At 41.3% G+C, this 13,085-nt stretch overlaps 1 protein-coding gene across 1 annotated transcript in view; it reads right to left on the bottom strand.

The window, feature by feature from the left end:
* Positions 1-13,085, bottom strand: part of spata18 (spermatogenesis associated 18) — a 16,460-nt gene that overhangs the window by 597 nt on the left and 2,778 nt on the right. Inside the window, exons 2-10 of the mRNA XM_037675056.1 lie at positions 10,803-10,908; positions 10,612-10,727; positions 10,426-10,544; positions 10,239-10,334; positions 9,894-10,028; positions 9,328-9,559; positions 9,040-9,198; positions 2,669-2,844; positions 121-244 (exon numbers count right to left, since the gene is read on the bottom strand). Coding sequence (XP_037530984.1) covers positions 121-244; positions 2,669-2,844; positions 9,040-9,198; positions 9,328-9,559; positions 9,894-10,028; positions 10,239-10,334; positions 10,426-10,544; positions 10,612-10,727; positions 10,803-10,908 — 1,263 coding nt within the window. The remainder of the gene's footprint in view (positions 1-120; positions 245-2,668; positions 2,845-9,039; positions 9,199-9,327; positions 9,560-9,893; positions 10,029-10,238; positions 10,335-10,425; positions 10,545-10,611; positions 10,728-10,802; positions 10,909-13,085) is intronic.

Genomic DNA, 13,085 nt, shown 5'->3' on the forward strand with positions numbered 1-13,085 from the left:
ACACACACACACACACACACACACACACACACACACACACACACACACACACACAAACACACGAGCCTATCACACAGAGTCCAGTCTCTACATTCATTCTGAGTATTATAGATTCCTTACTGGAGCTCCTCTCCGAGTCACAGCCTCGCCTTTCACAACCACAGTGTTTCCCTCCGTCAAGGCTGGCCACACATGGTACATCACCAGAGGAGCTGTGAACTCAGAGCTGTAGCTGCGACGGTACCTGGCAGAGAGATCATAGTCAGAGTCAGAGTTTCTTTATTGTCGTTCCACCACATGTGGTACATGTGGTGGAACGACATTATGTACACAGGGTCCCAGTTACATCCAACAATAAAATGTAAAAGAAAAACAATGATAACATCTAAGATATGAACTAAGAAAAAAAAAAATCAACTAAAAATACACTAAGCACTAATAGCATAAAAACATTACGTCGAACAGCAGCACGAACATGAGTCTGTGTGAGTAGATGAGCACGCATGAACACAGAAACATGAAACAGATCAGCAGCAACATGATGTGAATTTTTTTTTCCCCACAGTGATTATTCTGGTTAGAGATTTATGAGTCTAACAGCCTCAGGGTAGAAGCTGTTCCTCAGTCTAGTGGTTCTACACTTACTGCTCCTCAACATCCTGCCTGAGGGGAGCGGTGCAAAAATTGTGTGTGCTGGGTGAGTGGGGTCCTTCATGATGCAGGTGGCTCTCTTCCTGCATCTGGAGGTGTAGATGTCTGTGATGGTGGGGAGACTGACTCCAACAGTCTTCTGTGCAGCCTTCACCACTCTCTGCAAAGCTTTTCTTTCTGCAGCTGTTCAGCCTCCATGCCACACGTTGATGCTGGAGCACAGGATGCTCTCCACTGCACACCTGTAGAAGGAGGTGAGGACTGAGCTTCCCAGTCCAGCTCGTCTCAGCCGCCTGAGGAAGTAGAGTCTCTGATGAGCTTTCTTGATCAAACTGGTGGTGATGTTGCTCCAGCTGAGGTCGTCATTCATGTGCACACCCAAGTACTTGTAGCTGGAGACCACTTCCACCACAGATCCTCTTATGTTCAGGGGGGTGTAGGAGTGTTTTTTTCCTTTTGAAGTCTATGATCATCTCCTTTGTCTTCTTCCCATTGATGTGAAGGTTATTCTCTTTGCACCAGATCTCCAGGTGTTCCACCTCCTGCCTGTATCTGGACTCATCATTGTTTGTGATGCATCCCACCACCGCTGTATCATCTGCAAACTTTACAATATGACAGCCTGGATGGGTAGCTGCACAATCATACGTGAGCAGAATAAACAGGAGAGGGCTCAACACACATCCCTGAGGAGAGCCAGTGCTGAGGGTTATGGTGGAGGAGAAGAAGTTGTGGATCCTCACTGACTGTGGTCTGTTTGTTAAGAAGTGTAGTACCCAGTTGCAAATGGAGGGGCTTAGTCCTAGTGTGGACAGTTTGTCCATCAGGGTTTGGGGGATCATGGTGTTGAAGGCGGATGTGAAGAAGTCTTTCTGTTCCAGGTGGGTGAGAACAGTGTGGACCACAGAGGACATGGCATCCTCTGTTGATCGGTTCTCACAGTATGCATACTGATGAGGGTCTTAGTTGATGTTGATGGTTGTTTTGATGCGAGTCATGACCAGTTTTTCGACACATTTTGCGACTATCGGGATGAGGGCCACTGGCCGATAGTCATTCAGATCAGACACTGTAGAGCTTTTTGGGACTAGGATGATGGTGGCAGTCTTCAGGCAGATGGGAACTGTCTCCAGGGTAAGTGAGGTGTTAAAGATGTCTGCCAGCACCTCGCAGAGCTGATCGGCACATTCTTTCAACACTTTTCCTTTTTGCCTTGTGCGGATTCATTCTCCTGAAAGTACTCCTTACTTTGGCTGAGGTCACGCTGAGATGCTCTTCATCCGGTGGTGAGGTGAGTCTGGTGCTGGTTGGTCTGTTCGGGTCTTCAAAGCGTGCATAGAACTTGTTGAGGGCATCAGGCAGAGATGGGTCTTTGCGGCATTGTTCGCTCTTTCCTTTATAATCTGTTATGCACTTAATGCCCCTCCACATGCTCCGAGGGTCTTGTGAGGTGAATTGAATCCTCTGTGCATATGTAGCCTTGGCCTTCTTAATACCAGCAACCAGCTCTTTCCTTGTCCTACTCAGCTCCTGTGAGTTTCCAGACCTGAAAGCAGTGTTCCTGGCTTCCAGCAGGGTGCACACATCTGCATTCAGCCAAGGTTTTCTGTTCAGGTAACTTTTAAGTTAACATATCTTATGATGGAGACGGTGTCAGTACATGTGCTAATGTAACCCAAAACTGAGGAAGCGCATTAGTCCAGATCAAGCGATCCTCCATTTTCAGCAGCTTCTCTGAAAACCTGCCAGTCTGTTAGATCAATATAATCTCTCAGTATGGGGCCACTGTTTTGGATCCAACATTTAACTTCCTTTTGAACCGGTCTGGAGCTGTAATGGAGATGGAGCTGTAAGTGTGTCATTTGAGAGTGGAGTATGACATCTGCTGGTAGAAACGTGACACAATCACTGTGGGGCTGCAGACTGATCACTGCAATAAACTGCATCCACTGAACATTACTTTAAACTTTCTGCAGAGAAATGATTATTTAAAAGCAGCTATCTGAATGGGACTGACTTGATGTCATTGTATAGTTCTCCATCACTTCCAAAGGCCAAGTCAAGAGGTGGCTCCAAGGTCTGCATGGCAAAGGCCACCCTGCAGGTCTCTCTGATCAGAGTACTGATGAGAGCAAAGTCCACCTCTGGAGGGAAGGAGATCCGAGGATTCACGTTCATGGCATTGATCACATCCTAAGATCGGGGGGGGGGTGGGGGGGGAGACATGGTGAGACAAATAAAAAAAGCAAATAACTGTTAACAGTGCTTTAATTTTTTGACTATTCGGTCAAAGTATTGAATATTTTGTTTTCAACACGATTTCTGATTTGCAACAGCTTTTACAACTTTGGGAAAAAAACTATAAGAAAAATCATCAAAGTTCATGCTCATTGATCCAGGTAGAAAAATCCAACAAAGTTGTCAGGTCCTCTGGACGGTTTCTTTTTGTTGAGAATGTTTCGTCCTTCATCCAAAAGACTTCATCAGACTTAACTTTGTTGGGCTATAAGCAAAATATGGCAAAACGTGGCTGAATCAAGAATCATGAGCCATGACTTTTGGTAGCAATACATCATAAGGAGTGGACAAAATCTGATAAACGAACACCAAAATGCAAATATTTTTCACATAAAAATAAATAAGTAAGAAAATCCAACCTTTTATTTTAGCTCTGTAGTTCAGAAATGTGTCCCAATAAAATTGTTAGCATTTAACTGGGTCATGAAATGTGCTTTACAATTGTTTAATTTTACTACAGAATGTTTAAGTTGTTTAATGTCATACTAAAAGTTTTGTTGAACAAACTGTAGGTTTCCACAGAACTGACATGAATTTTACTTTAAATCTGATTCTGAGAAATCCAGTTTTAGCTTCTCTCCATTGGCTCCCTGTCAAATCCAGAATTGAATTCAAATCTTACTTCTAACCTACAAAGCTCTCAACAACCTAGCTCCATCTTAAATTACAGATCTTATTGTTCCATATTTTACGAACAGAGCACTTCACTCTCAGACTGCAGGTTTACTTGCGGTTCGTAGAGTTTCCAAAAGTAGAATGGGAGAAAGATCTTTCAGTTCTCAGGCTCCTCTCTTGTGGAACCAACTTCCAGTTTCTGACCGTGACGCTGACACATTGTCCAGTTTTAAGTCTGGGCTTAAGTCTTTCCTTTTTGATAAATCCTATAATTAGGGTCGGCTTGGGTTTCCTGAGCTGTCCCTTAGTTATGCTGCTATAAGCTTAGACTGCTGGAGGACAAACTGAGCAATTTTCTTCACTCTGCCGCTCTCTTTACTTACTCTCCCTGTTTTGTATTTATTTATTTTTTCTATCCTTGACATGTATTTTTGTTTTGTTTTGTTTGTTTGTTTTGGCCTTTCTTTCAACAGCACCTACATCTGGACCTGCCATTCTGTGTTCGTCTCTCCTTCCTGTCCTCTCAAACTCAGCCGGTTGAAGCAGATGGCCGCTCGTTCTGAGCCTGGTTCTGCTGGAGGTTTCTTCCTTTTAAAAATAAGTTTTTTTCCTTTCCACTGTTGCCTTTATGCTTGTTCAGGATGGGAGACTGTGACGAAGTGAAGATTTAGCGAGTCTGCTGGCTTCCATCCTTAGAGAACTTTTACTAATTTGCTTTTGTATGTATGTGAATATTTCTGTTCAGTATCCTGAGACAATTTCTGTCATGATTTGGAGCTATATAAATAAAATGAACTGAATTTGATTGACTTAAAATGTCAAGATGTTTGTCACCCTGTATGTCAGCTTTAAGACTTCTGTTTTCCATCCATCCATCCATTATCTTTACCAGTTTATTCCATTTTGGGTCACAGGGGTCGCTGGTGCCCATGTCCAGCAATCACTGTGCGAGGGGCGGGGTACACCCTGGACAGGTCGCAAGTCCATCACAGGGCCACATAGAGACAAACGAGACAAACAACCATTCACTCTCTCACTCACACCTAGGGACAATTTAGAGTTACCAATCAGCCTAACATGCATGTTTTTGGTCTGTGGGAGGAAACCGGAGCACCCGGAGAAAACCCACGCATGCACGGAGAGAACATGCAAACTCCACCCAGAAAGGCCCCTGGACCGGGGTTTGAACCAAGGACCTGCTCGCTGAGAGGCAGCAGCTCTACCAGTTGCGCCACCGTGCTGCCGCGACTTCTGTTTATACAACTTTATTTTTTTCTCTTTTTTTCCCTCAAATCCTCCCAGAGTGCAGTTCACAGATCCTAACTCCCACTGACTTCCACTGTGTCAGAGCAGTTGTCTCTGGGCACTTTACAGGAACATTCACATACATAGAAAAGCCAATTAGTAAAGTTCTCTATCTAAGGAAGCAGCAGACAAGTTGAATCTTGACTTCTTCACAGTCTCCCATCCTAAGTAATCAGAATGGCAACAGTGGAAAGGAAAAACTCCCTTTTAAAAGGAAGAAACCTCCAGCAGAACCAGACTCAGGACAAGAGACCATCTGCTTTGACCGGCTGGTTTGAGAGGACAGGAAGGAGAGACAGACGAACACAGAATGGTAGGTCCAGGTATAGATCCAGGTGTATCTGAAAGACAAAAAAACACATGTAAACACATGTAGAAAAAATAATTACAAATACAAAACAGGTTGAGCAGAGTAAGTAAAGACAGTAGCAGAGTGAAAAAAATTAGTCAGTTTATCCTCCAGCAGTCTAAGCCTATAGCAGCATAACTAAAGGACAGCTCATGGAAACCCAAGCTGACCCTAACTATAGAATTTAGCAAAAAGGAAAGTCTTAAGCCTAATCTTAAAACTAGACAATGTGTCAGCCTCACGGACAGAGATTGGAAGTTGGTTCCACAAGAGAGGAGCCTGATAACTGAAAGATCTGCCTACCAAGTTTGTTTTTGGAAACTCTAGGAACCGCGAGTAAACCTGCAGTCTGAAAGCAAAGTGCTCTGTTCGGAAAATATGGAACAATAAGATCTCGAATATACAAAGTAAGATGGAGCCAGGTTGTTGAGAGCTTTGTAGGTTAGAAGTAAGATTTTGAATTCTATTCTGGACTTGACAGGGAGCCAATGGAGAGAAACTAAAACTGGAGAAATATGATTTCTCCTAACACCAGTTCTAGTAACGTTTTTAATATGGTGGATAAAAGACATGTCTTGATCAAAAATAACACCAAGATTTTTAACATTAGAGCTGGAGACCAGAGTAATGCCATCTAAGGAGGGAGAAAGACTGAAAAATTTATTCCTAAGGTGCTCAGGTCCAATAACCAAAACCTCAGTCTTGTCTGTGTTCAACAGGAGAAAATTAGTTTTTTTTTTGTTTGTTTTTTATGTCTTTAAGACATGCTTGTAAGTCTAAGTAGCTGATTGGATGGATTCATTGGGTTTAATGGGCAAATATAATTGTGTATCTTCAGCATAACAATGAAAATGTATCCCATGCTGTTTAATAACTTTACCTAATGGAAGCATATATAAAGTAAAGAGTATTGGCCCAAGCACTGAGCCCTTAGGTACTCCATGACTAACTTTGGTGTATGAAGAAGATTTATTATTTACATTTATAAACTGGAATCTATCAGATAGATATGATTTAAACCATTTTAGAGCTGTTCCTGTAATCCTAATATCATATTCAAGCCTCTGTAGTAAAATATTGTGATCAACTGTATCAAATGCAGCACTGAGGTCTAACAGGACCAGTATAGACACAAGTCCATTGTCTGAGGCCATGAGAATATCATTAGTGACTTTTACTAGTGCTGTTTCTGTGCTATGATAAGCTCTAAACCCTGACTGAAACTCTTTAAACAGATTATTTCTTTGTAGATGTTCACGCAACTGACCTGCAACTATTTTCGCTAGAATTTTTTAGATGAACGTTAGATTAGATATAGGTCTATAGTTGGCCAGAATTTCTGAATCAAAATCAGACTTTTTAAGTAAAGGTTTAATTACAGCAACCTTAAACTCTGTGGTACATAACCATCCATTAAAGACAAATTAAGTAGATCCAAAATGTGGACATTAATTAGGAGAAATACCTCTTTAAACAGTCTGGTTGGGATGGGATCTAGCAGTCATGTGGATGGTTTGGATGAGGTTATTATTTTTGACAATTCAGAGAGCTCAACAGGACAAAAACAGTCCAAGCATAAATCAGGCTCTAGTGAATTTTTAAAGTTGCCTCATTTGACAGGTAACTAAGGATAGTAGAAGGAAGGATGGTTTGAATTTTCTCTCTAATTGAAATAATTTTATTTATAAAGAATCTCATGAAGTCATCACTACTTATAGTTGTAGGGATACATGGTTCAACAGAAATGGGACTTTTAATTAGTCTAGCAATAGTACTAAACAGAAACCTAGGGTTATTTTTATTCTCATCTATTAAAGATGAACAATATAACGTTCTAGCTTTACGGAGAGCTTTCTTATATGTTAGACTATCTTTAAAAGTTAAATAAAATTCTTCAACCTTAGTGGAGCGCCATTTTCTCCCCTGATTTCTAGATGCCTGCTTTAAAATACATAACTCAGAATTGAACAGTTTCCTCTGATTGATTACTTTTTTACAGTTTGGAGTTGGTGGAATTCTGGATTGTTGACAAATTATGGAGAATGTGCCGAGCTTAGCAGCACTCAGCCTATGTACAAACTATATATGGTGCTGTATCAAGCTGAGCAGGCTGATCCTTATTAGGACTTTTGAACTTTCTGGCAGTGTCCACGAATGGTTGGAAGGAATAAATCTTGGAAAAGCTGTAAGCTTGACTTGGCATAAGTAATCAAATTTGGCTGTTTGGAGTCACCATGAGAGAATGTACCAGTGAGACTGTTAAGGTAGACACGGAAATTTACGAGTTCAGCCTGACCCCAAACTGAATCAGGACCTGCCCTTGGAAGGCGGACTATCTCAAATTTCTCCTTGGATGTTATGGAAACAAAGACCCTCTATCCACCTACCCACCCCCGCCCTCCCCCAAGGTAGTGGACGTGACATAGCTCAACTGAGCTGGCTGATAAACAAACACCTCTTATCAGAACTATGGTGGGGGGGGGGGGGGGTGCTCTGGCTACGACCTTCCCTCAAACTCAATGCCTCCACAGGCAAACATGCTTATGCATTATGTCCATTTATGTTGCTTTGCTGTGGTAATTTTTTATGCCTCAAACCATGCCCTGTCAAGGACACGGTGTGAGAGATCCTTTTTTTTTATACCTCTCTCCTTATGTCTTCTTCCCTTTTTCTTATCTAAGCAACAGGGGCAGTGCATCTTAGAAGCTGCAGCCCCCTGTACACTTCTGTCCATCTTTAGGAAGGCTGTACAGAAAGTAATTTCATTGTTCTTCACTGTGCAAGGATAATAAAAGCATTCTGATTATCAGGATCTGAGTATTTTGGTTACTTATTAGTTCTTTTAGATCAGTATGAGATTTATTCCTCCTGTGGTGATTATGCCTTTTTCACAGTGTTTTGGGATCCTTGTGTTTGAGTTCTGTTTCTTGATCGTTTGGTTTTCTGCCATCAGTTCAGCCACTTTCAGTTTGATCAGTTTGGTCATCAGTCAGTCAGCTCTGATCTCACCCTGCCCACTATCAACTATTCCAGTTTGCCATCACTCAGGTGTTTGTCATTTGCTTTATCAGTCTGCCTCCTTTCATTCCTTGTGTCTCTGTTCCTCCAGCTGTGGAGCATTATGAATTGTAATGTCAGTCCTGGTTTCCTGTTGGTGACTCTTCTTTTACTGTCACATCATCATTATTTTTATTTTTATTGTTACTAAAAGTTTTGGTTGACACGCTGCTCCTTGTATTGAGCCTGCACTCCTTGGTTCATCTTCCTTCCACCATGACATATTTACCTTTTTGATAGTGTTTTGCAACTTTTAGCTAGCATTGTGCCAATTTTAGTTGTGTTTTCTTCTTTTAGCCTTTTGTTAGCATTCTGATACTTTTGGCTTCTTGCTGGCCTTGTTTTGCTACATTCCAGTGTAGCTAGTGTCTTGCTATTTTAGCTAGCAATTTGCTATATTTGTAATGCACTTTGCTGCTAGAGGCATTTTGCTTCTTTAGTTTTAGCTAATTTTCTTCATTTTAGCTATTAGCTAGTGTTCTGCTTCCCTTAGCTTTAACAACTTAATTTCAGCTTATTCAACAAAGTAAATCATTCGATCCTCAGCATTCACGCTGCTTTTTCTGTAAAAATTCAGTTTCTTTGGATAGAAACGGAAATCCCAAATTATATTTGAGCTTATAGAAAAAAATCTGATGTTGGAGTGTCAGGCTGTAGTTGAATTGGCAACTTTTATTATTCTGTCGTAAATGTTCTATTTGTAAATAAATAAATAAATATAATAAATGATGCACACGTCACATGAGGAAAGTGTTTTGTCTCACATTGACACTGGTTTGAACATCATAAAGGTCCAGGTTGCGGATAATGTAGTACACAGCTGAATCCTCAAGGTTCTCGGGACCAAAGTTGGACGAGGACAGCGAGTTTCTCACTCGCAGCTTGAACTGACGATAGGCCAGTTTAGCTGTTTGAAAGGATTCCTAAAACAGGGAAAACATACACTGCAAACTCACAAAACTCAAAAGCACTAACTCCTGATTTGTTTTATTTTAGTTGTTTGTGTGTTTCTAATGTTTTTTTTCACTGACATATGATTAATGTAGTCATACCACAACAGCAATGTAGATGATTTTCTGGACCATCTCCAAGTTGGTGATGTAGCGTCGAAGGATGCTCTGCGCCTCCAGACGCTCCACGGCATACAGGTCACTGAAGCGTGAGATGAGGCGTGCGTGGCGTGAGGAGTGAGTGAGCTGGGCTCTGTTGGGCGACTCACTCCTCACGGGGCTGGATGAGAGGTTGAGCTGGGGCAAAGGGCTTGGAGAGCGGCTTCGCACCAACCTGAAAAGGGAAAGGAAAACATCAGTTATGTAGATGGACTGTACTTATATAGTGCCTTTCTATTTTATCAAGACACTCAAAGTGCTTTACACTACAATTTGTGCCCTCATTTATCCATTCATACAGCACTCTACTAGATATATTTATCACATTCATACACCGATGGGACACACATCTGAGGCAATGAGGGGCTCAGTGTCTTGCCCAGGGACACTTAGGCATGTGACTGCTGGTGGATTCGACCCCCCACCTCTTGCATTGGAGAACGACTGCTCTAACCATTCAGCCACAGCCGCTCCAAAGAAGAGAGCTGTGTTGGCAGGTGCGGATGTACCTGTCAAGCAGCTTGGCCTTCTCTGTGTTCAGATAAGACACTTCATCCTTCAACAAGCAAATCTGGCGCTCGTAGTCATCAAGGGCATTCAGCTTCCTCCTATAAGTTTCCACTTGCTCGTTGGCAGAACACAAACTGAAATACAAAGTTCGCATCTATAAAAGAAAAGATCTGTAATGTTATTCCTTTGTCTTTGTGTGTTTGTGTGTCCTTTTATTGGCAAAATACCTCATGAACCACCAGACAGAAACATTTCAACCTCTTGTATAAAAAACAGTGAGCAAGATACATGTAAGAAATGCTAGGCCTATTTTTCATATGATAACCTTTACATGTATCACCTACTCTGCTTTAAGTTGTAAGATTTCATCTTCTGTGGCTAGCAGAGTGGTCGCTGATTTGCTCCTCATCTCATCCAGCTCCTTCTGAACATCCATGAATCTGTTAAAATAAATGAGTGTGTGGCTCTAATCTACAGAATGCTTCACCTCTTCTAACTTTGCGTCAACATGAGGCATGATGTTTGACTCACTCTGTTCTGACCGACTCAAGTTGGAGGCGAGTGGAGCACAGCTGAACCTCCATCTTCTTCATGTTGCTCTCATGGGAGACAGAGAGCTTACTGAGTCTTCTGTCCATCTCTGCTGAGTCCTGACAGAAACAACCAATGATGATAAACACAACAGAGCAAATGGAGTTGGTGGATCACAGGGAGTACCTGGATGAGCTGCAGACTGGTGTTGTCTGTGACTGAAGGCTTTGACATAGAGAAACAGGTTCCAAGCCATGGGAGAAGCCGCATCTTCAGAGTGTCAACTCCAGCATAGTGACCACCTAAGTTACAATTAAAGATATTAAAACAGTTCTGAAAGGTTGTTCGGTAAAAGAAGCCCTGACTGTGAAGCATACCCTCAGCTGCAGTGAGGTTCAGGATGGTAAACAGCTGGCCTTGGATCTGTGCGGTGAGTTCAAGCAGCTCACAACATCTGTTCAGATTCTGGTCACAAGAAATCACCTGCAGAGTTGAATTTTTGTTGTGACATTTTAATTAAAAAAAATGGACACCAGAATCACAGTAAACTGATTTTACAATTTTTTTGTAGTTCCTATTTGTCAGAGATTTGTTTGCACAATTGATTCAAAAAAGTTCAAGACAAAAACAACTGGACTTTATTTGTAACAGAAGACGTTTCACTTCTCATCCAAGAAACTTTCTCAATTCAAAGAACTGTGTGAATTAGATTAACAAAAACCTTAACAAACCCCTACTGTGAGGTGTGATAGGTCAATCTGCATATGTACGAATGTATGTATCTTACCTCAGCTTTATAACTTGAACCTCATACTTACTGTTCTTTGAACTGAAAAAGCTTCTCGGATGAGAAGCAAAATGTCTTCTGTTACAAATAAAGTTCAGCTGGTTTCATCTTGAACTTTTTGTAAATTTACCATGTCCTGGATGACTGAGAATCTTCACCAGAGTTTGCACAATTGGTACCTGTGATATAATTGATCCAGTTATCAATCAATTTGAATGCTCACCTATCACCTACTGCATTTAAAACTAACTCGTAAAGTAAACAAAAGCTTTTTGCACTAATGCAACACGGTGATTTTCAGAGAAAAAAATTAGTGTCCTATTCTATAATGGCTTTGTTTGTACAACTCAACTTCATTTGTTGAATTTTATAACTTAATTAATGTATTTAGCACTATTTTTGCCCTGTTTCTCCCTTCATCCCAACGTGAGATGACAAAAAGAAAATGTCCAGTTTGTTCTGTTTAAATGGAAATGGACTGTACTTAGCGCCTTTCTATCTTATCGAGATACTCAAAGCGCTTTACACTACAATCTGTGCCTCATGTAACCATTCATACAGCACTCTACTAGATCTCTGAAAAGCTAATTGAACAAATCATTCCAATGAGACTAATCAGAGCTTTATCACATTTATACACCAATGGGACACACATCAGAGGCAACGAGGGGTTCAGTGTCTTGCCCAGGGACACTTCGGCATGTGACTACTGTTGGATTCGAACCCCCAACTCTTGCATTGGAGGATGACTGCTCTAACCACTCAGCCACAGCTGCCCACTCTAGCTACGCCCACTTTAGTTAAAAACTACAGCAGAAATTCAGGTCAAGCTCCACATTTCTTGTCTTTGAGCGTGATGAGAGCTCAGGATGAGTCTGGATATGACCGCCCTCATCAAACTGAACTCCATCAGCCATGTTATCACTATTACCTCTGCTGCAAACAAACAAACAAATAATGTCTGTTGTGTTTTACAGTAAAAAGGTCATAAAAATGCCAGGGAGTTCAGGTCTCACATGTTCAAGTCTGGAGTAGCTTTGGGTAAAATTGTTTGTTATTCTTTTATTGATTAAGATGTAAAGTCCATACAAGTTTTTGCTTTTTAATAAAATAAAATCAGAGTAAGAATAACATTATTCTTTCTAAAGAAAAATTGCCCTAGGAAGGATTGGTCCGTGCTGTAGGTACTCTAAATCAACTGGTTTATGAGCTAAACCGTAAGGTGGAGGCGATTTATGAGAATCACAGACCACCTGCGGCTTCTGGGACTTGTCAGCGTGGTGGGTTCAACCTTGAGGGAGACTCATAGCATGGATCAGTGGAATGGAATCCACAATTAGGCTATTTCGGAACTAGAACGTCCAGATGGACTCAAGACTAAAAAAAAAAAAAAAGTCTGCCTGAAGAAAATCAACAATCAAAGCTTATCTGAATCTGACTCCCTGAAGGCCTCGGAAACGGGCCAACTATCAAATTTCTCCTGAGTCATGGGTAACCAAGGACAAAAGTTTCATCTATTGTATCACATCTTTTTTTGTAATACAACAATCTACCCTCATGTTTCTCCCCCTTTTCCTAGCTAAGATTATTATTCTGAAAAAGGATAAGAAAGGCCGTGCTTAGTTATAGTAGCAGCTTCATGCACTCCGTCCATCTTTTGGATGACTGCATGTACATGTTCTCATTGTGTCTCGGTGCAATGATAATAAAGCTTATTCTGATTCTGATTCTGAAACAAACAGACAGACAGACAGACAGACAGATAGACAGACAGACATAGATCCAGACAGATAGATAGACAGACAGACAGACAGACATCCAGACAGAAAGATAGACACAGACAGACAGATAAACAGACAGAGATCCAGACAGA

The sequence above is a fragment of the Nematolebias whitei genome, chromosome 3 (assembly GCF_014905685.2).
Source record: "Nematolebias whitei isolate Nwh7 chromosome 3, NemWhi1, whole genome shotgun sequence".
Taxonomy (NCBI): domain Eukaryota; kingdom Metazoa; phylum Chordata; class Actinopteri; order Cyprinodontiformes; family Rivulidae; genus Nematolebias; species Nematolebias whitei.